The 27,490-nt window shown below is 41.4% G+C and overlaps 2 protein-coding genes across 8 annotated transcripts in view; both read right to left on the reverse strand.

The window, feature by feature from the left end:
- Positions 1-559: 559 nt before the first annotated feature.
- On the reverse strand, positions 560-7,701 carry LOC143293110 (progestin and adipoQ receptor family member 3-like). The gene is made up of 6 exons (XM_076604020.1): positions 7,014-7,701; positions 5,489-5,651; positions 4,868-5,020; positions 3,659-3,856; positions 3,434-3,524; positions 560-2,494 (listed from the first exon to the last, which is right to left on the reverse strand). The coding sequence occupies exons 1-6, from the start codon at positions 7,286-7,288 to the stop codon at positions 2,367-2,369; spliced, it is 1,008 nt and encodes a 335-aa protein (XP_076460135.1). The 5' UTR covers positions 7,289-7,701; the 3' UTR covers positions 560-2,366.
- A 1,660-nt stretch (positions 7,702-9,361) lies between these two features.
- LOC143285590 (protein unc-93 homolog A-like) overlaps positions 9,362-27,490 on the reverse strand; it is a 151,150-nt gene continuing 133,021 nt past the window's right edge. For all 7 annotated transcript variants that reach the window (XM_076593012.1, XM_076593001.1, XM_076593020.1 and 4 more), the window contains 7 exons: positions 26,218-26,503; positions 22,791-23,014; positions 21,618-21,774; positions 19,171-19,319; positions 18,183-18,326; positions 14,143-14,410; positions 9,362-12,165 (listed from right to left, as the gene is read on the reverse strand). In XM_076593012.1, the coding sequence (XP_076449127.1) occupies positions 11,891-12,165; positions 14,143-14,410; positions 18,183-18,326; positions 19,171-19,319; positions 21,618-21,774; positions 22,791-23,014; positions 26,218-26,503 (1,503 nt within the window). In that variant the 3' untranslated portion in view covers positions 9,362-11,890. The remainder of the gene's footprint in view (positions 12,166-14,142; positions 14,411-18,182; positions 18,327-19,170; positions 19,320-21,617; positions 21,775-22,790; positions 23,015-26,217; positions 26,504-27,490) is intronic.

Below are 27,490 nucleotides of genomic sequence, written 5' to 3' on the forward strand. Positions count from 1 at the left end.
CTTGGAATTTTACTCCGGATGATTGTGTTGTTTTTACATTAGAAGGGATGTGAAGAGAGTACTGGCCTCATGTCACCTGTGAACAGGTAGGAGAAATGATGCTACTGAACCAAGGTGTGTGTTTTGTTGATGACACTCCTTTGCATACCCTAAACTTGAATGCTTAGCCATTTTCTGAATGTGTCATACAGTGTGATTTTAACACACACAGCAGAGCAGTTTTTATTTTGTTTATGTACATACATTTCTTTAGACACCTTTAGGAGATTCTCCTTTGATGTGTGTCACATGTTGCTTCTTGTAAAGGTCAGGTGAAACCAGTCCTGTTCACCTGCAGTCATTTTGTGGTGTCATCCATGGATGGTGACGGTTAGACTTGTAGCTGTTCAGTTTGCTGCTGAAAATAATGAATAAATCATTGATGCATTCCACCTTTACAATGATATTACTCCTTCTTTTCTTTTCATTTTGTTTGAGTGGTGTGTGTGTGTGTGCATGAATGTTCAATGGTAGATTTTTGTTCAGTAATAGACACTGCTGCTGGGTTCACTCACAACAATTCAGATTTTTAATGAGCTTTTTCAAAGGAATGCTCTTTCTCTGTGACACGTTTCTCTCTAAACACTATGTTATAAAAGTATTAGCAAAAGGGCTCAGGACATGTTCATGAACACACTTGCACACATACACATTATAAACTATATTCACACACACACGCTTATAATTAATTATTTAACTTACAAACACAATTGCGCACATACACACCATAAACTATGCTTGCACACACACACTTATAATTAATTATTTAACGTACAAACACATTTGTGCACATACACATTATATACTATATATGCACATTATATTCACACACACACACAAACACTAATAATCCCTGTCCCACAGATCTGTGCTTTCCATTGTTATGCATTTCGTAAAGACATTACCATTAAAGCAGATCACAGAGATCATTGAACAAATTCGGCTTGTTAGAGTGAAAAGAACTTTTGTTAAAAAACAAGTAAAACTTATCAGTAACATTGACTAATTCCTTTTTTTTTTTTTTTTTAAACCATAACACGATAAATAAATTACACAACAAAAATAAATGTATTAACATTCATAAAAGTGAACAAAATTAACAAAAAGCAATCAGATTAAAGCAATTATAAATAAATGTTCCTTCCTAATGTAGACAGCAGGTTACATTATGTGAGAAAAGAAATCAATGTTAACAATGTAAAAAATATAAAAAATCAGTTGTACTTCATTTTGTAAAACTATTACTGATATACCACAATCCAGCAATCTGTAAACACTTCAAACAGCATGGCCTGGTCCCCTCAAAAAGCAGTCTGGTATAGTACAAACATCAGCAAACAACAGTAGGCAGGATCAGACTCCAAGGCAAAATTCTTCCGAATGCATGAATGAACAAACAAAAACAGGTTGACATATAAATAAACAAATGTGTACCAGTTAAAATAACCATACACACACTGGCACAACAAGTCATTTATGATCAGATGTGTACAAACTGAAATAACCGTACATTCATTTACACACTCTTGTACACACACATACACACACACACCCATACCTAAAACAATGCATTCACTAACACCGGTGGTATAGAATAAAGCTCCCAAGGCTCTGTGTCAAGGATTCTCTCTCTCTCAGTCTCTCTGAATAACAACCAAACAACACCTAATCCCTAAAAACAAGCCCCAAAACATTAAGCTTATCACAGGAAACTATATTTTCTCTGTGTATTAATGAATGTATTAATGTGTGTGTACATGTGTTAAGTGTGTGAGTACTTTGTGTGTGTGTGTGTGTGAGAGAGAAAGAGAGAGAATGCGTGAGTACTCGTGTGTGTGTGTGAGTACACACACACACGTGTGTGTGTGTGTGTGTGTGTGTGAGAGAGAGTGTCAGCGTGTGTCTGTGTGTGTACTTGTTTGGAATGCTGAGAGAATGCGAGAATAAAAAATAATTTAAAAAGTGGATTGTTTAACTGAGCATGATGGATGCAAGTCCAAACAAATTTACACAGGCACTGTCAAGAAATGACAGCAATAAGCCTGACCTGGGAGACAGCCAAAAATAGACTGTCCAGAGATCACAGGTGGTTTGTGCAGGTGGGAGGGGGGGCGTCTACAGTGGAGGCCCCATGCTCCTCAAAGTAGCCAAACTACTTCAGTCAATCAGTCTTAAAAAAACAAAAAACAACAACAACAACATAGATATGCATAGAAAATGGGAGATTGCAATCGGTTCTTCATAACAATATTTCTCCTGTTCTTCTTCCCCTGCCTGTTGTGCTTTCTGCTCTGTCTGTCTGTCTGTGTATCCACTGTTCAAGCCAATCAGGCAGGACAGGTGTGCGTAATTCTGAACTGGAGGATCTCTCTGCCAGCATCATGCCAGAACAGGAAGGCGATAACGATGATGACATGCCACCATTGGTGGCTTGAGCCAATGTAGTCAAACACACCTGCAACATTGAATCACATGTTTCATGTTTATGTTTTGTGTCTGTGGGAAAATTATGGCGGCTTTCATGACTGGTGTAAATGTGTGTGTGTGTGTGTGTGTGTGTGTGTGTTTGCTTATTTTTGTATACATCCATGCATATGTATTTCATGTAAGTGTGCATGTGTGTGTGTGAAGGTACATGTCATTGTATGTATACTTGCGCACATATGTGTGTGTGAGCATAAGCATAAATGTGTGCTTGAACATGAATGTAAATAACACTGAGATGTTCACTCATCATGTGTGCTGTGTGAAAAGCATTCAAAGGGATGTACATTGATTGTGCTAGCTTGAAAACTGGTTCCAGATGCCATTATTCAGCTGCTAGGTCTCTCCAGTCAACTTGACAGCAGCTTTACTTCTATTGTCTTGAAAACATCTGACCATATGCTTTACCATGAATTTATGTACTTTGTAAGAATGCTTTAAAAATTAAAAAAATCTAAGCAGTGGTTATTGCCAGCGTTTACCCTGGATTTATGTGTTCCATTCATTGTTATTCATTAGTTATATAGGCAGATTTGTTTCCAGTAATTTGCTGACAGGTTCTGATATGATTGTTGAGTCTGATCCATCTCAGCTGGAATAAACTAGACAATTTTTATCTCAACAAGTTTGAAAACAATACACATATGAGATGATGCATAAAAAAACCAACAACAACCTAAGACAAAATAAACATACAACAACCACCTAAGACACAATGAATATCAAGCAATGATAAAATTACAAACATTTGTTGTACACATTTTTTCAAAACATGTTGTTTTAATTGCCACAAACGACCTGGAATTAAGTTGATAATTATGTTCGCCAAATTTCTTTTGAACTAACTTGGCAACATCTCATCAGAAAATACATAACAAGAACACCGATCCATATTACACATCATACATACCTGGAAACATTCTCTCCGGAAGTTTGGAGATGTAAAAGGAAAATGCCAGCATTCCCAGCAAATACATTGTGGTGATCTTGGGTACAAACATCTGAAATAAAGAAGAGAAAAACAGTCACAAAAGAGAGGAATGAGCTGGAAGCCAAAGCACTGAGGCTGTACACACACAACGCAACACACATACTTGTTACGCAAATATTTATATATATGTATACAAACTCTAACCTGCACTATGGGGCTAGAGATGCCCCCATTGAGGTAGATCCAGTGCAGGGAGGGAATGATGCCGTAGGCTGCCAGCCCCACGTACACAGCCATGCGTGTGTAGTACCAGCGTGCCGTGAAGAAGTGGGGGTGGAGCTGGAACCACAGGGTGGACACCGTCAGCACGGTGATGATGATCATGTACACGTCCCTCCAGATCTGTGTGGATGCGAGAGACACAACACACAGATTATACACTTGTCTTCACTGTTTGATGGATTGTTTTGTGGGTTTGTTTGGGTTTATTTTTTAGTAGTGGTTTTGGCTTTGTTTGGAGATATGCGTCTGTGGATGTATAGTACTTATATGGTGCAGACTCCCCATATAATAGGCTCTAAGTGCCTCATATTAAGAAATATGTTTACAATAGTGCATAAGACTAAGAGCATACAACATTACATGAGGACACAGAAGAGAAAAAAATCCTACACCAAGACAATACTACAAAATTGCAGAAAGGAATAATCACATCAAAAAAGCACAAAATATGCACCCCCACACAAAACATACATGCACACGCAAACAGTAAACGTATATATTTTCGCACACACATTGAAAAATACCAGTGTGTGTCCGCTACTCCAAACATATTCTTTAGAAACTATCATCTACAATGGGCGCAACAGCTGCATAGCTGCATAGCTACAGCATCATATCAGACTTTCAATCTGAGGGTCCTGAGTTTGATCCCAGTGTTGGTGTTCGGTGGATGAAGGTTATTTTTCAATATTCCCAGTCATACAGATCTACCTGTACCCTGAAAACCCTTGTTTTTATGCATGTATGAATAGGATCAAATCTGGACATTAACAAGTTCACACTGGAGTTGCAGCCATTTAACGCAAAAGGGGCAGTAAAGGAGATGCCAGGTGATGAAGAAGAATTGTTGTTAAGCGAATACAGTTTCATGCATTCTAAACACACACATACACATACAAGCACTTACACACACACACATACATAATTATATATATACACACACACACACACACACACACACACAAACAGTGCCACACACAGTGCCACACACACACACCATGAATATATGCATTCATCCACATACACACATGCTCATAATGACATATGAACAGACATGTATACAAAAGCACATGTACGCACAACCGCACCACATTATGAATGATACATACACAGAGACAGAAAAGCACTCACAGATAAGCAATAAAAAGCATAGTGGACAGCAGGAAGGTAACAGCCGATGATGCCAATGGAGACACCTGTCATGTCCACTTGTAGCCACCGTCGACTGGCACGCTCCGAGTGACAGCAAAATATATGAAAACCCGTTGAGCAAATCATGCAAAACTGGAAGAGAAATGATGAGAAAAAAACAACTTAACTTGTCTGTGTATCCATGGAACACACACACACACACACACATACACACACACACACACAAAGTTTTGAGCAAACACACATAACACAAAATACCATAAACCTGTATACAGTACTAATGCACAATGCATTTATACTAATACATTTACATTATCAACAGAAAGAGACACGTCATATATCCATGTACAGAAAGCGCTTCACAGTTTTTAATCATTGAGGAAACTGAGTGCTGATCAAAATATACAACTGTAAACATAAGATACTCTGTGTGTGTGTGTGTGTGTGTGTGTGTGTGTGTGTGTGTGTGTGTGTGTGTGTGTGTGTGTGTGTGTGTGAGTGTGTGTGTGTGCATGCGTGCACGCGTGTGTGTGCATGTGTGTGCATGTTAATTACTGTGCCAAGTGAACAGCTGATTATCTCTGCTGGTGCCAGCCTGACCTGGAAGCAGAGCAGTCCCAGAGTGAGGATGACATGGTCAGTGAATTCCCCCTTCAGGCGAGGAAGAGCGATCAGATTGTCGTACAGCATCAGCACCAGGAACAGCAGGAAGCCAATCAGATGTGACCAGATGTTCAATGTTTCATTGTTCCACACCAGTAAACTGAAACACATAATTTAAGGTACATCTCAAAACCATGAAACAAACTTCAAAGAAAACAGTACAGATGTAAGTTTGTTTAACAGTACAGACATCAGTTTGTTTAAGTTACCCCTGCCGATCCTTGTTGAAATGAAACCAGTGTGTTGTGAATTTGAAATGAAAGAACTACTTAGTACTTGTGTTCTTTTCAATGGTGTACCTTGCTAAGCAAAAATTGTTATATCCCATAAGGAAAAAGTTCAAATTTGTACAGATAGTTTACCAGCTTTTTAACATTTTATCTCCAAAACACATTCACTAATTCAAACATGTATACTCATCAGTAGCAGTCAAGGGGTTAAAATGCAAGGTCAGCTGGGTTTTGTTATCAAAACTAAATACAAGTATTTTGGTTTTCAGGTACAGAGACCAGGTACATTCCCATGCACAAAAAAGAGCCAGACTTTGTGTTTGGATCTTGGAATAGAAATTGTGTGCACAGTCTTTCCTGGTATAAATAAATGACTGAGACTTATCCAGTTTATGAGGAAACAGGCAGAAGAATGTTATGTCTGCTGCTGTGATTTTTAAGAGAAATATGCATTGTGTGATAAGATTTTTCCATGAAGGGCATGTTCAGCATGTTTAGCTGTAGTGTGTGTGTGTGTGTGTGTGTGTGTGTGTGTGTGTGTGTGTGTGTGTGTGTTGTGTATTTTATCTGTGTGTGTGCGTGTGTGTGTGTGTCACTGTGTGTGTGTCACTGTGTGTTTGTGTGTATTCAGTCAATGTCTATCTACACTAAGTGATGTAAGACAAAAAAATTACAATTTCACAAAAGCAATAACAAATAGCACACAACAAAACAACAACAACAACAAAATCAAACAAACAAAAAACCCCTGTAATGTGTGTCATTTTAGATTATTAGTAACAGGCCTTCAAGTCAGTACACATGACAGTAAAACACATTATTCAAATTTCTTAAAACTTCTTGCAACTACAAAGAATAACCAAGCAAAACTCTGTGTGTGTGTGTGTGCGTGTGTGTGTATGAGGGGAGGGCAGGGGAGTGTGTGTTAGTGTGTATGTGTGTGAGGGAGCTACAAATGTGTGTTGCAACATATATAAAACTACAGTGCATAGCAAACCACTGATTCGGTTTTTATTAATAGACGAAGAATGACAAAAGATATTATGTATATGTATCTTACCATTAAAAGTGATTTCTTTTCATTTGTAGAATCAGAAGTCTTAACAGTAAATTAAATCACTTTTTGTGTTGTGACATTTAACTGTGCTGACAAGTTTTTAGTATGAATTCATATGATTTGTTTGTCACTGTATTTTAGTACTTCACAAATTGGATGATAATGAAAAACATACCTCTTCATGCATAAGCCAAAAGGCAAGAAGACCCTGTATCCATTTACAACCCATGGGTTACCTTTCAGAAAATCTGGAATTTCGCTGTATCTGAAAAGTTTGATTTCCTCTGGATGCGGTTCACACATTCCAGTTCGACACATGGTAACACCATGGTCATCGATCTCAATGTCCAGTATACGATATGCTTCGCTGGCGTTGCCTGAGTTCGCCTGTTGACGTGCATTGTAAACCTGGCGATTTTTCACACTTTCAAATCTTTCTGGATTCATCATTTCGCTGTTGAAGCAGCGAATGCAATCAACAACACACCACGTTAAACATACTAGGTAATTAAAAGTCACGAAATCAAGTATACACGAGCTTATCTGTACCCATCGGACGAATCCTGAGCTGAGTATTCAATCACTGCCTAGAAGTCTGGCACCTGAAGGAAGTCACTCGATCGCACCCGGCATAATCCTGACAACCAAAACCATGACTTGTTTGTGACTGCTTTTGTTGTGCCAACCACAGGTTTTCGGCGTTTTGGTTTGAGGTTGCACGTCTCATACTGTGCATATTTTGCAAAGCGTCATCTGTTGCTGGTGCAACTGGGTGTAATCTATGAATTTCTCATTCAAGTTCTATTTTTTTCGTGCAGGTCCAGAACCGAACAAAGCAACGAGAAATCATTGTACCCTGGAGATACCAGACAGTTCGACATGCTTGGATTTGTCTCCCCTTGGTACCGGATCCAGGTGTAAAATGCCGTGTTCGCACCCTACTTGAAAATGTCTCCCGGGGGGAAAGCTTATCATATGTCACGGCTTTTAGGCTTTATTAGCCTTTTACCTGATTGTTAGGACTTTTTCCCCTTAAAAACAAAAAACAAACTCTTTATTAGAGTGCGCAATTATTAATGTGATGGCTAGCTTCCTATGGGGAAATTTATGTGGAAGCCGGCGGCACTGGCGTAAGTCAGTTAATATTGATCCTTATAGTGTTTATCTAATAAATTCTTAAGATTGTTAAGTGTTCCTGCAGTGACATTATTACTGGAAAGATTATTCCACAAGTTAACAACCCTGTTAGTAAAAAGAAAAAGTGTGAAAAAAGGGTTGATTGGTGAATGTCTTCATTAGTTTTGCCGCAAAACAAAGTGAAGACATTCACCGGCCGGCCGGGTAGTGGATGTCCCTGGTATGAGTACTGTCCTTTGGAGTGAAAAGATTTTGTGTTGTAGTGCTCTTATCATAATGTCCATGTAGAATTTTATATGTCTCGATCATATCACCCCTTAACCTGCGATCTTCAAGGCTTGGGAGTTTCAAACTACTTAATTTCTCTTCAGTTCGTAGCCGGATACTCAGTGATGCTACCCAGTCCCTATAATTTACTTGGTAAATCTTCTCTGTACATTTTCTATCAAACCAATATGTTTTCTAAGGTAAGGGGACCATACCACATTACCATATTCAAGGACTGGTCTTCAGTACTACTGATTTAAATAATGACACCATGACATCTTTATTTGTGTACTAGTTAACTGAAATGGATGATCACTGATGCCTGTTATTCTATTCAGTTGCCCCCCACCCACCCCTTTTTTTTTCTTTTTCTTTTTCTCAAACTGTAGCATCAATGTGCCGTTCAAAATTTAGATTTTTATCCACCAAAATTACCAAATCACGGTCTGACTTCGCTGAACAAAAATTCCCGCGAAAGAAGTAGGAGTTTTTTTTCACGCGCGCGCGCGTGATTGTATATGTAGTGTGGCACCTGGATACATTTGTTCAGTGGCGTTTTCGAGACTCAGGCCTTCGTGTCCGTCTTCAAATGTTAGCATGTGATTTGTGTGTGTGTGTGTGTGTGTGTGTGTGTTGTCCATTTGTACGCTTGTGTCGTTGTGTCAGTGCATGTCAGTGTGTGCGCTGCCCATTCAGTTTATTTCGTTTTTGTCACGTTATTTTCCCCCTAAATCTTCTTTCTCTTCGTTCACTTTTGCGTTTTTGTTTATTTCATTCTGGTTTGTTGTTTTTTTTAGGGGGGGGGGGGGTTGTTTTTTTCTTCTTCTTTTTTTTTTTTTTTTTTTTTTTTTGCAAGTTCTTTTTCATTTCTATGTCCCTGTCTCAAATCTCAATGAAAAATACACACGCGCGCGCACTCGGCGGAATCAGCCCACTTACACTCACACACACAATGTACTGATACACACACACACTCACACACACACACACACACACACACACACACAAACACACACACACACACACAAACACACGCACAGACGCACTGACACACACACAAACACAGCAACACTGACACTGACACATGCGCGCGCACACACACACACACACACCAAAGAGTCCATAACAGTAATCATTTATTGTCGCAACAAACAATGCTGTTCTGACACAAAACAGACACGCTCAAAGAAAACAGAAAATAGGAGAAAAAAAAAGTTTCACAATAAAATATAAAGTCCTAGGTCCTCCCTCATCATTTTTTTCTTCTTTCAAACTTCCTCTCTTGCTTAGTGTATGCCAGTGCACGCACAGATATGAACACACGCATCGACACAGACCGGTTAGGGCATCTACCCACCAACTCATCCAAGTATGATAATAAGCAAACGGGTAACCAACAAAATTAACAAAATAGCATCATTGTCAAAACAAATCCAGTGGAGGAGTACTGATAACGAAAACTATCATTAAAAATCAAGGAAAAAACGAATGCTACCTATTACGGCTTCTGAATAGCAGACTGACTGACCCACTTGCATATCACAACGTCTCACCGGCAGTTTCAGTTTCAGTTTCAGTAGTTCAAAGAGGCGTCACTGCGTTCGGACAAATCCATATACGCTACACCACATCTGCGAAGCAGATGCCTGACCAGCAGCGTAACCCAACGCGCTTAGTCAGGCCTTGAGGAAAAAAAGAAAAAAAAAGGTGAATAAATAATAGATAAGCGTGCATAAATAAGTAAATAAATAAATAAATAAATAAATAATTACAATATAAAAAGGTGTCTCACCGGCAATGTCTTTAACACCAAAGAATCACCTCCCACCCCATCCCCTCCTTACCCCTCCTCTTAGACACACATCGTAATCACCGCTTGTACATTGTAACGGCATCAGTGTTGTTGGGAGACGAAATAGTTTCTTCACACAACAGTAAAAGATAGGCTTAAAAAGAGAGAAGATTAAAAAAATAAAAAAAATAAACAAAATAAATTGTGATATTTCATAAACTCTGCTATAAAAAAAAAATGCGGCAAATGTGTAGACCAAGTTTATACTGAACGCGAAAACAAGCATTGCGTTGAAACAATCTCATGTAGGCCGATATAAAGTAAAACTTCCAAACTGTCCGCCAAAATTCTATCTTCCTTTTCATTATCAATGCTCATGCACCCAAAACGTTTATCAATTTATCTGTTTATCTAGTTTTCTGAGACGTCATATAGCAGACAAAAAAGTACTTCAGTACTTCAGCACACACATCAATATACATTTCCCAAACGCTGTAGAACAGGGGGGGAAATGTTGCACAAAATAATACTTGCATTTAGTCACAACAGTCAAATACATTTCAATACTACAAACTGAAATCCATTTCAGCAGATTCCGATAATCTCAGGCACTGTTGAGATGGGGTGTTCTCCCATATCCATACAAACTCGAGAGCTGTGTGAAGACAGGCGCTGATTTCACCCCACCCACCGAACATGCAGAAAGTACAAAACAGAAAACGATGTCAGCTTGAGTTTGGATGGAAAATTCAGTAAACTGCTTTCGATAGAAATCTTCAATCACAGAACACCTGCTTGGAAAGGACTGAGCAGTTATTTGCAACCAGGTCAGTTGTTAGCCACCTCTGCAAATAGCAGCAAGTGTTTCCTGTTTCATTTTCAGGAGAAAATTAAGAGTCGTGCAGGAGTAAAGCAGCAGTGGGCTACCCGGGGACAGTTTCATCGCTGATGCCAACTGACCACAGACCCTTCAAGGTTCTTTCTTGTTTTTTTTTAATTAAAAAAAATCCCCAAAGCAAAATTTTACGGAATTGTCAACGTCAAAGGAATACGTTTATGGAACAAGAAAGTGACAATACGTGTGCCTTTTTTTTCAGGCTTCACTGGATCGTTATTTGCAGTTTTCAACCCTGATATACCCATCTGTGGTCACCGTGGGCAATAAGCATAAAAGATGAATGGGTTTTGGCAAGAGAATTAACAACTGAAGGATTACCGATCGTTGCATGACTTGAATAACAAAGTGAAAGGACCGTTTGTAAAGATAAATGCAGTAAGATTTTATTTGAGTTTTAAACTGAACTAGATGTTATTGGAATCTACTGAAGTATAATATAACACAAAAACAGGTGCTTGCCTATTTGCAAAAGTTTTGAGTATTATCTCACAAAAGCAGATGTAGGATGTGAGGGCAAATACTCACCATTTAATTCCCGCTGCTTTGCCGACCCATCACATTATTACTGCATTTATATGTTAAAAAGTTGTTTTTTTACTCTATGGATGTCAGTAAATATAACTCTCTGAACTTTGAAATTCGAAACAAGATTCCCAGGGTGCGCATCTCGACTGACCCCCTCATCTGATTCGAAGAAATGTCACCCAGATTTCAACTGCCAGGTAAGTACTCGTCGAAGTTTACAATGACCTATTTTCAAATAGTTCAAATCTGTTTTCGATAAATAGTTGTTTCGATCCAGTATTGTCTCCATAAATAAACAGGCTTGCTAGCGCGTGCAAGTGTGTACATACATACACACGTACGTGTGCGCACTTACACGCGCGCGCGCGCGCGCGCACACACACACACACACACACACACTATTAAAAGAGTATTAGCAGTGACATTTCTCAAACTACCTTGACTGTTCGTTTTCTGCACTTTTAATTTTCAGAACCTTTGGTTCACTATCACTAGCGTCCTGTCTCTGCTTGCTGCGATGCAGCATGACCTCCACAATGATGTACCCCAAGAGACCAAGGATTGACAAGGTCAAGGACACATACAGGCGTTGATACAGACACAGGAACCGAGCCAGGACAAAGGTCAGGGTGAAGGCCGTTGCCTTGGAGGTATGGTAGGTGGCGAAAGCTCCCGTCACTTGTTTTGGAAACACCATCGCCACCAGAGCTGAAAACAAAGGAGAGGGAGTTAAGTATTTATCAGTTATGAATGCGCATAAAACTAGGTAGCCTACATGAGATCAAACCATTTGCATTTGTGAATGAACACTCACAAACAGTTGATTCTATATATATATATATATATCTATATCTATATATATATATATATATATATATATATATATATATATATCTTTGTATATATGTGTGTGGGGTTGGGGGAGGGAGATATGGGCGTATGTGTGTGTGCTTGTACAAGTAAATGTTCATCTGTGTGTGTGTGTGTGTGTGTGTGTGTGTGTGTGTGTGTGTGTGTGTGTGTGTGCCGTGGAAGCTGCGATACGTAGACTAGAAATGAGTGTGTGGAGGAGGGGGGTAGAGGAGGTGCAAGGTAATGTGTGTGTGTGTGTGTGTGTGTGTGTTTGTGTTGGAGCTCATGTACGTTTATATGTATTTGACTGTGCTTTCATATCTGTGAAACTGCATGTTTGGTGCATTTCTGTTGTGCATGTGTGTGTGTGTGTGTGAATGTGTGTCTTCATGTTTTACATTTATTCGCTTATTTATCACCATTGTTGTCTTTTTTTCTTTTTTTTAATCATTTTATTAGTATTACTATTATTATTACTACTACCTTTTTCTATATTATAATTATTATTCATTTATTTATTTATTTATTTATGTAAGCTTATCTATTATTTATTCCCCCGTTGTTGTTTTTTGTTTTGTTTTTGTTTTGTTTTTTTTGGGGGGGGTTTGTTGTTGTTTTTCTCAAGGCCTGACTAAGCGCGTTGGGTTACGCTGCTGGTCAGGAATCTGCTTGGCAGATGTGGTGTTAGCGTGTATAGTTTGTCCGAACGCAGTGACGCCTCCTTGAGCAACTGAAACTGAAACTGAAACTGATTCCATAATCTTCCTTTAAAAAATCAATTCTTTGTATTTACAAGGTTCATATGCATAAAAAGGGAACACAAAAATCTAACCAAAATAAAGAGAAGGAAAAACGTATATACACACCCAGATAAAGATGTTGATGAATTGAATATACACAAAAGGTACGAAACGAAAAGTATATGTCATTGTTAGGTTAAAAAAATTCAATACATGTATGAAATGAAGTGTGTCTGTAAGAGGACATATATGAATATGACGTGGAAAATGTTGATTTCATGATCTTCCCTGAGCTACAGAGTCGAGAGTCGCGAGTCGAAAGTAAAACCCGCAGCTGGGGTAGGAAAGGGGAAACAACCTTTTTACTTTCATTCAACATTTTGCTCGTCTGCATGAACTCTTTAAATGTACATTTGAAAAGCCTAAGTATCCATAATAACATTGCAACGACAAAACAGTCCAGTATACCTTTGTAAAAACAACTGTATAACCCCAAGAACCCATCAGCTGTACAAAAGGTAATTAACACAACAACTGAACTATGAAGATGAGCAGTGGTTGTATGTTATCAGGAAGGCGATGGGTGTGAGAGAGAGTGGCGTTTGGCAGATGGTGGAAGGAGAGGTACAAGAAAAAACAACAACACACTATCCACCCTAAGAATCGAAATCATAACTTGAGTGTGTAGCTGATCACTTTCATAGCTGGGGAAAAAAATAACAACACAACACAATACAACACACACACACACACACACACACACACACACACACACACACACACACACATATATATATACACACACGCACGCGCGAGCGTGAGAGTACAGAAACTGTAGAAGAAGAGAGAAAGCTGAAAGCAAGTGGAATGTCGATTGGTGAGGACTTCACCAAACTGAATTATGATCTACTAATGAACGCACAAAAACTCTAACTCTTTCTGCAAGATACAAGAATACTTTAAATCTCTAAAAGAGAAATTGTTGACTCATCTGCCGATTAAACAAAGGCGACATATCAATGTACAAAAAGAAAAAAAAAAGAGAAAAAGCAGTCATGACATTCACAGACCAATACAAAGAAGTGACACTCACAATTGAACTGAGCCTGAAAGATGCCCTCCGCGAAGCCCGAAAAGCAGGGCAGGATGAAGAGGTAGCCTATCTTGGTTCCTGTCGGGTTCCACGACAGCATGGCCACGTTCACGCTGAGGTCCGCTATGGCTGCTGACGTGAACAGGATTCGCCGACCCAGCAGCTTGGCGGCGTAGTTCATGCCGACCGCCTGGGCAGCTGTCAGAACCCCGAACACGGTCATGACGTAGCCCACCCACTGGATACCCACCGAGCAGCTCACAAATTTCTGCAATAAAAAAAAAAAAGTGGGTTGTAAGTTAAGTTTTACTTTCATAAGACGTGTCCATCCCAGAGAACGGAGTATGGCTGCCTACATGGCGGGGTAAAAACGGTCATACACGTAAAAGCCCACTCGTGTACATACGAGTGAAAGCGGGAGTTGCAGCCCACGAAAGAAGAAGATATAAGACGTGTCCGCATTTCAAGCGATAAGTTCATCTTCAAGGACTGTGTTAAATCAAAATATGCATTACCACTCAACATAGTCGTTGAAGAAGCACCTATGATTTGAAATGCTGACACCTTATCAAAGTGGGTCTCTTTTTTGAACATTGATTCAGTACTCATTGTTTATTTCATTGCCGTATTTTTCTGCAATCGTTTTGGGCTTTGTCAAGATGTTCCACAATGCCGCGTTATTCGGGATTCGGATTAGTCTGTATCAATAATCATTATGTCAGCATTTGGGGATGAAAATTTTTTTAGAGCTTGCTGACTTAGCACACTGTTGTTTCTTTTCTTATGTTTGGATTCTGGGTCGTGTTGTGTGCATGTGACATACGGTAAACGAATAGTGGTTGATGCAGCAGCAGCAGCACAGCAATAATGTGAATTTTCGAAACGTTCGATATGGTTCTAACACCAGCAGCAATAGTAGCAGATATAGCTTTAACAGCAGTAGCAGCAGTTGTCATCATCAACATCCTCGTCGTCGACATGTCATGGTTGTAGCTGCAGCAGTTATAGCAGCAAATGTCCATGTGGACGGCCGCATCTGCAGCACCAATACAAGTAGTATAGTGATGGTAGTAGTCTTCTAATGGAAAATCATTGAAGTAGGTTGCGCGTGTTGGGTATTTCTTTTTCTTTTAACATAGTCAGTCATGTTTTTGAAAAAGAAGCTACCATATGAATGTTTGGATTGAACTGAACAGAAGATTGCAAAATATGTTAAATCTTGTTCAGATGAAGAGTTGCAAAGTTTTTTCCCCATGGCTGCAGCGTTTTGCTATTTGAAATGCATGCTTTGTATTTCTATCAGCCGCTTTATCGATGCTTCAGTCTGTCAGTCTTTTATTTATATTTCTTATTTCTTTTGGAGGGGAATTTAGGCATTCGGAAAGCAGACTGAGAGAAAGTAAGATTGTTTCCATTTGACAGAAGTGACTGAAAAGGAAAAAAAAAAAAGAGACTGAAGACTGTCATAAGAAACAAAGTGTTGACAAGGTATTTTGTGAATTTTTCTGTGTGAATAAGTTGCGTGCTATGACATACACATGGACAGGGAGCCAGAGTAGCGGCTCATTCAGATGGTTTTTCACCCCCCAACAAAAAGCTGGTGGCCAAATGACACAGGACTATTGCTACACAACTTCTTCTCTAAGGACAGAGACACTTGAAGTGAAAGGCACTGTTTTTGAGGTATGTGGAAATATGAAAATTCAGGAGCTACAAATTAAAAACGAAACAAAAAGTCTGTAAATACACAGAAGAATAGTCTCCCACTTCGTCAAAGCCACTGACGGGCGCAACAGCCGAATGGTTGAAGCGTTGGACTTTCAATCTGAGGGTCCCAGGTTCGAATCACGGTGACGGCGCCTGGTGGGTAAAGGGTGGAGATTTTTACGATCTCCCAGGTCAATATATGTGCAGACCTGCTAGTGCCTGAACCCCCTTCGTGTGTATACGCAAGCAGAAGATCAAATACGCACGTTAAAAATCTTGTAATCCATGTCAGTGTTCGGTGGGTTATGGAAATAAGAACATACCCAGCATGCACACCCCCGAAAGCGGAGTATGGCTGCCTACATGGCGGGTTAAAAACGGTCAGACACGTAAAAGCCCACTCGCGTATATGCGAGTGAACGTGGGAGTTGCAGCCCACGAACGCAGAAGAAGAAAATGAAGTCAAAGCCACGTTTCTATAAAGAGGTTGTAGTTTAAACTCTGGAAGCTGTCCCAGACATCAAGAAGAATGTGTGCGGAAGATAATGTGAGACTGAACCGTCAACCATGCCCACAAATGGTACTAAGATTTGCTGCCAGATACCATACTGAATATTCACATTAACTTTAAGAAAAAGCTAACCGGGATTCGAATTTCATTCGACAAAGACGTTCACATGTTATCAGTTTCTGTAACTGTTTTCACAATGACGCTTTCAAGAGATTTGTTTACCTGAATTATAGCACAGATTTAAACGAACATGTGCGAGTGTTTTGCAATGGAGGAATATAAGAAATGACTTTACATCTTCATAGTTTGCGGGACCAAAAACGGAAAGAGCAAGATGGCGGCACATTACTTTAGTGATTGAATCTGCATCAAAATTGAAAAATATAACATTTAGATTTGAGTCGAAACCACTGAAAATTGATTACAACAACTTCTTCAATTCTTCAAATTGGAAGGTCAGCCGTCATTGCTGACTATTTATGACCTGTGTGCGTAGAGGCGTCAAAAAACAACAACAACAACAACAACAAAACTATTATGTAAACCTAATCAGAACCTAAGTAGACCTATCTTCCTACTGGAGGGGGTGGCAGTGAGAAAGAACATGTATACATATTCCCTCCCACCGTCACTCGCAGCGTCCCTCCGGAGGATCCTAAAAAAAAATTAAAAAAAAAAAAGGGGGGGGGGGGGGGACTAAACTGTGATCTTGTTCAGCTCCCTCTTGAAAGCTACCAAGGAGCCTCTGCTGCTGTTTCAGGCAGGGAGTTCCAGGCGGGGATGGTTGATGGGGAAAAAAACTGTATTTGTAAGGGTCAGAGGAGGAGCTAAGATGGACAAATTTGTGTCGATGATTTGATCTTGTTTTGCTGGATCCTTTCTTGAGAAATTTGTCTGGAGGGATGTCTACAATGCCATTGACAATTTTATACATTAGGGTTAGCCTTTGTCTGTTCCGCCGTGATTCGAGGGATTCCCATCCTAGTTCTTGCAGCATGGATGTTACGCTGCTGGTCCACACATAGTCGTTGTGTACATAACGTGCTGCTCTTCTTTGGACCATTTCAATCTTGTTCTTTTGGCCTTCTTTGTACGGGCTCCAGACTGATGAGCAATACTCCAGGTGCGGGCGTATGAGAGTTTGGTAGGCGTTGGCTTTGGTGGTTTTATTGGATATTTTTAGATTCCTTTTTAGGAAGCCTACCATGCTATTGGCTTTATTGGTGACTCTTGTAACATGTTATTTCCAGTTTAGATCATTTCTTATGTCGACGCCCAGATATTTTGCGCTGTCAACGTGCTCGAGGGTGTGTCCTTTTAATTTGTATTTGTAGCTGATGGGGTTCCTTGATGTTGTACATGTAAGGACATTACATTTTTCTGGGTGGAATTCCATTCCCCAACGCTGCTCCCAGTCAGACAGTGTGTTGAGGTCTCGTTGGAGCATTTTGCAGTCTTGGATTGTCTTGATGGTAGAGTAGACTATACAGTCATCAGCGAACAATCTAATATTGGCCTTGATGTTCTGAGGCAGGTCGTTGATGTAAATCAGAAATAGGATGGGGCCTAGAACCGTCCCCTGTGGGACTCCGCAGATGACAAGTGCTGGCTCAGATTTTTCGCCGTCAACTACGACGATTTGGGTGCGGTCGGAAAGGAAGGCCTTGATCCAGTCCAACGTTGATCCTCGTGTACCATAATGGTCCAGCTTATGGAGGAGGCTATCAATGGTAATATCGTTTCATCTATGCACAAAAATTGCCGGTAAAATAGGTCCCTTAATTTAGGACCTTAAAATAAGACTTTAACAGAATTTTCATACCTCGTTATACTCTGCCAGAAGAATGCCGCTGTTCATGGCCTGTGCCATAAAGAATGGCAACAACAGAAGCATTTTGGGAACCAGCAGCATGGACAGACAACTCGTGGTGCTTTTCTTGATACTGCTCTCCCCTGCTTGGATTTCCTGTTCGGACAATCGTGATAACAAATATTGGACAGTGACAAATCATCATCATCAATAGTATCATCATCACTGTAATGTATTTAGTCTACTTTGGTTATTTATATTATTATTATCATTGCTGTTATAGATGCTGTTGTAATCATTAGGCCTTTGTGTCAATGTAGGCTTATGAACGTTGCCTCTTTGCAGTCTTTCTGCTGCTATTCCATATCCACAATCTTCTCATGCACATGGTGAAACAGCTGTTTGCCTTTTTCTTCATGTAGAGAGAAACAGCAAGGTGATATTGTGGTTTATTTTGTTTGAACTGTCGATCAATAAAGGTGTAAAGTTTATCATGACTTTTGCATGCTTTCAAGAGTACAACTGATAAATCCAGGACCTCGTTGTTACTTATATTTACAGTCCCTGGCTCAATGCTTTGCTCTTTGTATCTATCATTGTACTGTCAATACCTGGAATGGAAGGACAATCTGAGAGGTAATTTCTATCATTTCACTGGGAATTGGGCTTTTTGCCATTTTTTACAAACTTCAAGTTGCTTCACTAATAAACAGCTTCAAGCAATAAGTCTCTAGAACCTTAACATAGTGTTCACATGATTATACTACAAATGGTAACATGGTTATATTGTTACAAACTTGCGTGAAAAGAATCTAAATATTTAAATCTGAACTTTAAAACTTGAGATACAGACAACAACTTAGTTTAGAATATATTCATATTACTATGAACACTTTGTTCCTGTCCTAAACATGATCTTAACATCACAATAACATTTCATTTTTCCACTGAAAACACATAGAACACAGTAATTAACGTGTTCTCCATTGCGTTGGCTTACCTGGCTTCTCGGAAGCGGAGGCAGGGCCAAAATGGTAAGCAGCAGTCCGGCCACGTTGCAGGCCAGGTAGATAGACATGAGGATGTACACGATATACTGTTCTGGCTGCTCGATCTTCACGCTGTTCAAACTCATGCCGGGACACACACCTGTCCAGATTTTTAAAAAGTAAAATGTAGGTATATACTTTGATGTATGACATTTTATTCACGAAAATGGCATCAGCTGATGTATTATGTGTGTCTTAAAAAATAAAAAATAAAAAAGAAGGAGGAAAAAACAAGAATGGCATAACTATAATGTATAAACGACGAGTTTATAGATATGTTTTTACCCTCTCTTTTCATGTATTTCGTCTGTGATAAAGCAATTTAATATAATTATGCAAACTTATGTAATACCACTTATGTTCTTCAAATTGTGATGGATGAATGTTCCAGAAACAGTTTAACTGATAACAATTAAATGGCGTGACACATGTACATACATTTGAAACAAAATTCAACATTAATTTTTTTCTCTGAATGCAAAGAGCATCTTGCTTAATCAAATCATAATACATGGCGGGGTAAAATCAGTCATGCACGTAAAAGCCCACTCGTGTACACACGAGTGAATGTGGGGGTTGCAGCTCACGGACGAAGACGAAGAAGACGAAGAAGAAGAAAATAATGACACTGGCATTATGTATATATATAAGCATCATGTAAAGTGCTGTATCCGATTTGTAACAGTTCTATCGTGATAACAGCACGGCATCCTCCAGCAACACGCTAAGCACCAAGCTAGAACACTGACAATGGCTCCCTCTGCTGGCAATCTCAAGGCGTTTCCTGCCTGTACACAGTACCGTCACCACAGCAAATCCTTAGGAAGTGCACTGCTATGATCTTGGGGCAGACTACTGGCCATGTAGTGGCAGGGTGACTATCCCTATCACTGCTATGATCTAGGGGCAGACTACTGGCAATGTAGTGGCAGGGTGACTATCCCTATCACTGCTATGATCTAGGGGCAGACTACTGGCAATGTAGTGGCAGGGTGACTATCTCTATCCCTGCTATGACCTAGGGGCAGACTACTGGCAATGTAGTGGCAGGGTGACTATCCCTATCCCTGCTATGACCTAGGGGCAGACTACTGGCAATGTAGTGGCAGGGTGACTATCCCTATCCCTGCTATGACCTAGGGGCAGATTACTGGCAATGTAGTGGCAGGGTGACTATCCCTATCCCAGCAGGTCCCCAGATGGTGGTAGGGGAGTGATCCCAGACATGCGGTTAGCTCACTGAGATATATGCTTACATCACTAAATATGTCTATGGGTTAGCTGCCATTGGAACAAGCAGCCCCAGACCAACTGCTAACGCTCCTATCACCAAGGGGTGGGTTATCATGTGAGTTGACATTTACTGCCAACTGGCTTTCGCCCAACAGATCAAGGTTTTCAATACGTAAGTCTTCAGTGAAGGTGGGTTTACAGTCAGTGAGGGAAGGTATTCATAAGCGACGTCACACTCGAAGTTAAGACGCTGGAAGAAGTGGAATCATTCACATATCTGGGAGGCACCATCCACAAGCAGGCTGGCATAAACGCAGATGTCAAAACATGGACCGGCAAGGCCAGAGCAGCCTTTGTATAGTTCAAGAACGTCTGGAGCTTTAGAGTGCTGTCAAAACATACTAAAATCCGGCTTTTCAATTCCAACGTGAAATCCGTGCTACTGTATAGTGCTGAGACATGGAGGATAACAATGACTACCCTCAACAAAATGTTGACGTTCGCCAACAGCTGTCTGAGAGGTATCCTCCAGATCAACTGGTCAAATAAGATCAGCGACATCGACCTGTGGAAGAAGACACACCAACAGCCAGCTGAAAGTGAAATATTATTATGAAAGTGGGGAAGGGTTGGGCACACAATAAGAAAACCAGGGTTAAGAATCACCAGACAGGTCATAATAAATCATGGAATCCCCAAGGGAAGAGAAAAAGAGGCTGACCGACTAACACCTGGTGAAAAGACCTCCATGCAGACAAGAATAAGACGGGCCTTACTTGGACTGGAGTTTCGTCTCCTGGACGAGCCAGGTCATTTACCCCAATAGTGGCAGTGACCTCATCACATCTAACAAAGAGACGCCAATTGCACAACAGTAGTGTTCCGAATCTTTAAAACACACACACACACACACACACACACACACACACACACACACACACACACACACACACACACACACACACTGAAGAAGAAGAAGAAGAGGAAGAAGAAGAAGAAAGAAAGAAAGAAAGAAAGAAAACCCCAATCCAATGACTTCCCCGAACTGCCAGCAAGGAGTAAACTCAAATGTTGTTTGAAAAAGATCTGCTGCTGACAAGGACATGCACAACAGATGACCACAAAATCATCATCAAATTCTCTGTGGTATGATTTCCATCCTCACCAGCTCCGCAGACCTTGTTGTGGGGGTCCGAGGCGGAGTCGTTGTAGGAGCCCCTCTGGAGGACCAGGCTGGCGATCAGGTTGCCGGAGATCTGCGTGGCCTCGTAGAACGCGAAGAACACCCCGTTGAACCGGCTGAGGGCCCCGTGGGTCTCTATCTGACAAGCCACAGTCACCTCTCTGCGTCAGGCAGTGTGTGGACTGGTATCATATTGTACTGTATTGTATTACTTTTTTTTTGTCACAACAGATTTCTCTGTGTGAAATTCGGGCTGCTCTCCCTAGAGAGAATGCGTCGCTACACTGAGAGCGCCACTTTTTTTCCCCCTACCTGCAGTTTTATTTATTTTCCTATGGAAGTGGATTTTTCTACTGAATTTTGCCACGGACAACCCTTTTGTTGCCGTGGGTTCTTTTACGTGCGATAAGCGCATGCTGTGGACGGGACCTCCGTTTATCGTGTCATCCGAATAGCTAGCGTCCAGACCACCACTCAAGGTCTAGTGGAGGGGAAGAAAATACTGGCGACTATATGACTATATGAACCAGTGCGCTCAGATTCTCTCGCTTCCTACGCAGACGCGTCACCTCTCGGCCAACACTACTGGTGGTAGTGTTGATGGTGATAATAGCATAGCAAATGGGTCACGTCTTATTTCTTTTGATAAGGGAGACTTGAGTGCTAAGGATGACGGAAGTACTAGCGATCATGGTAATAAAGACTGCTTCATAAACACACACACACACACACACACACACACACACACACACACGTGCGGGCGTTAGGAGTTAGCTAGCTACTGATAACTCAACACACACACACACACACACACACACACACACACACAGACAAACACACTCACTCACACACACACACACTCACTCACACACACACACACACACACACACACACACACACACACACACACACACACACACACACACATGTGCGCGCGTTAGGAGCTAGCTAGCTACTGATAACTCAACACACACACACACACACACACAATGTTTGACAGCGGCATAAGCCATGCCGGAGGCCGTGCAGTAGAGCCCCTGGGCAGTCCACATGGGACACAGACACAGACACACACACAGACACAGACACAGACACACAGACAAAGACACACACACACACACACACACACACACACACACACACACACACACACACCTGTTTGACAACGGCATAAGCCATGCCCGTGGCCGTGCAGTACAGGCCCTGGGCAGTCCACATGGGGCCGGCCATGGCACCCAGCAGCAGGGAGGAGGTGAGCAGGGTGGGGAAGGTGGGGTAGAAGTTGCTGACCGTGTACAGCAGGTGGCAGACAAAGGCCAGCACCAGCGTGCGCTTGGCGTTCAGGAAGCGGATCACCAGGGGCGACAGCGTGCCGAACACTGCGATAATGATGATAAGGATGATGATAATAATGATAAGAGGAAAATAACAATAACAATAATAATACTAATAATAAATGATAATTATAATGATAATCCCACAGTCGCCAGTATTTTCTCCCCCTCCACTAGACCTTGAGTGGTGGTCTGGACGCTAGTCATTCGGATGAGGCGATAAACCGAGGTCACGTGTGCAGCAGCGAGGCAGTTAACGCACGTAAAAGAACCCACGGCAACAAAAGGTTTGTCCATGGCAAATTCATGTAGAAAAATCCACTTCGATGATAATGATAACATTCTTCTTCTTCTTCTTCTTATCATTACTATAATTATTATCATCATTATTATTATTGTTCTCATTCTCCTTATTATTATTATCTTCATTATTATCAAAATTCTTTACATAGTTCATACATTATGCAGCAGAGATAAATCAAAGCCCTTATACACACACCAGTCATTCACAGGCATGCATAACTTCAGATTCACACAGATGAAAAACAAAACCGACAAACACGTGGAAACTCAACATCAGAGAGAAACTGTAGACGAGTAAGGAGAGGAAGGAGAAGAGGAGGGGTGAGGGGGGGGGGGGACGGGGGTGCTGTTTGGGGATGAGATAGGTTTTAAAACCAGACCTGCAAGAGCTAAGTTCAGATATAACGATATGAAAAAGGGAACTCGTTTCAAGTGCAAGTCTTAGAGACTGTGAAGTGTTTATATCTGGGAACGCGGAAACCGAGTTGATCCAAAGCTGATCGTAGACAGCGAGATGGGGTGTGTGTATTATATTTGTATTTGTATTTCTTTTTATCTAAACAGATTTCTCTGTGTGAAATTCGGGCTACTCTCCCCAGGGAGAGCGTGTCGCTACACGACAGCGCCACCCTTTTTTTTTTTTTTTTTTTTCTGAGTGCAGTTTTATTTGTTTTTCCTATCGAAGTGGATTTTTCTACAGAATTTTGCCAAGAACAACCCTAATAATAATAATAATAATGATAATGGTATCTATATAGCTTTGAATATTGTGCAGAGACAAATCAAAGCGCTTTCGCACCAGTCATTCACGCGCATGCATTACTCAAAAACTGGAGAAACTGAAGACAAGGAAGAGGCAGGGAAGGGAGGCTATTTTCCTAATCCGCATTATTTTCCGTATCCGCATTATACATCAGACCACGGGATAGTGTCAGTCCATCGGGTTTGAGTTTGGTGTGAACGCATGAATTCACATGAGACCCGAACAGATTATTTTGCTTTGTGTAAATTTGCCTCTGCACACACACACACACACACACACACACACACACACACACACACACACAGGCAGACAGACAGGCAGACAGACAGGCAGACACACACACACACACACACACACACACACACACACACCAGCCAACTGGGTTAGGGCAAGATACTGATTTTAGTGTCAAGGTTTTCTGTGTTGCAGTTTTTGAAACACATTCGAGTTACAATTCGAAAAAAAGCTGCCTTGGCACGAATGCATCTCTGCGCACGTGGGCTGTGGTTTTCTTGTTCACTTGAGTAGACCTCTATGAATGGGTTTGTTCTGTGTATGACCGTATCTTGCCTTACCATTGCATCACACCCGTGTAAAACATTATAATAAAAGAGAGACAGACGGATATATGGATGTATGCAAAAGGCACATATACGCACAAATATAATATACACACGTTTACGCACACAGATAGTACGTACACAGATACACATGCGCGCGCCTACTTTATTACATGGAAACACACACACACACACACACACACAACACGCACACACAAAGTTGCTTTTGCAAACGATGGTATCGGTGCAGGAATATTATACGTGCACTCAGCACTGTTATAGGTATCATCTTACTGGGCGAACAATTACCAGGGAAGGAGAAAGCGCACATGGCAGTTTGTGAATGGGTCACATTTGATTCCAGTGGGATAAGGGATGCTGCGTGCTGTGTGGCGGCCTGTAAGAAACCCAAAGGCAATAGATGCACAGACTTGTGTGTGTTATTTCCCCTTAAGTTGTCGATAGTCGTCCCAGTTCAAAACCATGGATATTCATTCATGCTTAAACCCTATGACAATGGATGCAGAGACTTTTATGTGTGTTTTTTCTTCTTCTTAATTTGTCGATAGTCGAGTTAGTTCAAAACCATGGGCTTTCGTTAATGTCTAAACCAGTCGACTTTGTTCAAAACCATGGGCTTTCGTTAATGTCTAAACCCTATGACAATGGATGCAGAGACTTTTATGTGTTTTTCCCCTTGATTTGTTGATAGTCGACTTAGTTCAAAAACATGGGTTTTCATTCATGTTTCTTATCATCATCGTCTTCTTCTTCTTCTGCTTCTTCTTCCCCCAGAACTCTGTCAAGAGTCACTAGGGCGCTGCAGTGAACTGCTGACCAGGTCTGTCGGCTGTGTGTCAAAACCTGGTTTCTAGATCCCGTCCATTCTGCCATGCTGTCAGTCCATCGTTGTTGTTGTTGTTTTTGTTTTTCCTTTTCCCTCTGTCTCTCTCTCCACTGACCTACATACCTATAATGGAGCCAGCCATTGACCTACATACCTATGGTGGAGCAAGCCACTGACCTACCTACGTAAAATGGAGCCACTGACCTACCTACTTATGATGGAGCCATTAACCTACATACCTATGATAGTCAGTCACTGACCTACATACCTATGATGGAGACATTGACCTACATACCTATGATGGAGCCACTGACCTACATACCTATGATAGAGACATTGACCTACATACCTATGATAGAGCCACTGACCTACATACCTATGGTGGAGCCAACCACTGACCTACCTACATGTGATGGAGCGACTGACCTATATACCTATGATGGAGCCATTAACCTACATACCTATGATGGAGTCACTGACCTACATACCTATGATGGAGCCACTGACCTACATACCTATGATGGAGCCACTGACCTACATACCTATGATAGAGACATTGACCTACATACCTATGATGGAGCCACTGACCTACATACCTATGATGGAAAAGTTTCAGTGAGAAAAGTACAGATAGAAAATATTATGTTTTGAGTGCTCTCTTGAATGCGGGTGTTGGGGTGTAAAGGAGGTGGTGTGAAGGTAGTGAATTCCACTGTTTCGGTGCAGCAAAAGCAAAAAAAAAAAAAAAAAAAAGGAACGTTCACCGTATACCTACCTATGATGGAGCCGTAGAGCACGGCCAAGGAGGTGACCCCCAGGCCGGCCGCCTGGTGCAGGCTGCTCTGCAGGTTCTGGATGGCCAGGTTGGCCGTGTAGACGAAGAAGAAGGCCAAGCACAGCACGGCGCACGTGCGCACCGGCCGCTGCACGGGCTTGTCCTCCACCAGACCCCGCCCCTCCCCCTCCTCCTCCTTGCCGCCCGTGGTGTCGCTCTGGCTGGGTCCTGAGATGTCGGTCTGGTACTGGTGGTGGTTCTGGTGATGGAGGTTGTAGCTATCCATCTGGTGAATTAAGAAAAAAGAAAAAAAGAAAAAAGAAAAAGATAATAATAATGGACATAGTGCTCAAAGTGCTTTACATTTCGTTCCTCACTCCCCGCCTCCCCATCAATACTCCTCTCCACCCGCACTTCCACCCACCCCCCACACACGGAAGTACGTGCCAAAAAAACACTCACGCAACTGAACATTGGAAACCACCCACCCACCCTCCAGAAAACACATCCCTGCAACACGCACTCAGGCACACACACACACACGCGCGCGCGCGCGAACGCACGGACACTCACCAGCACCCCGCCACACACACACGGCAAACAGCCTCTTCACAAGAAAACATGCACCCAAAACCAAATCACACCAAGATCAAGATAAAAAAACACACACAAAAAACAAAAACAAAACAACGTGGCGGGGCTGCTGCTAGAGTGGGAAGAGGGTGAGCAAAAGAGGGGTGGGGGGGTTAGAGAGAATGAATGAATGAATGAATGTTTATTTTCCAACGGTGAAGATATTAGCACTATGGCCGACTTACACATCTGCCGTTGTTCTAAGAGACACACAAACATGTACGCATATAAATGTAGTTATACTGAATACTTAATACATGTATAATGTACGAGTATAACACAGCGTCAAACTGAGAGACACAACATCGCTCACATCTGTTCGGAACGGAAGCGAGTAACACACACACGCACACACGCACGCGCGCGCGCGCGCGCGCGCACACACACACACACACACACACACACACACTAACACACACACACACACACAGAGAGAGAGAGAGAGACGGGGAGGGAAGGAGGGAGTAAGAGAGATAGAGGGAAGAGAGAGAAAGAGAGAGAGAGTGAGGGAAGTTGGGAGTAAGAGAGAGTGAGAGAGGGAATGACAGAGAGGGGGGAGGGAAGGAGGGAGTAAGAGAGAGAGGGACTTAACTGTGGAAAAATTACTTTGCACATTCTGACATACAATATCATCTTCTAG

The sequence above is a fragment of the Babylonia areolata genome, chromosome 1 (genome assembly GCF_041734735.1).
Source record: "Babylonia areolata isolate BAREFJ2019XMU chromosome 1, ASM4173473v1, whole genome shotgun sequence".
NCBI classification, from domain to species: Eukaryota; Metazoa; Mollusca; class Gastropoda; order Neogastropoda; family Buccinidae; genus Babylonia; species Babylonia areolata.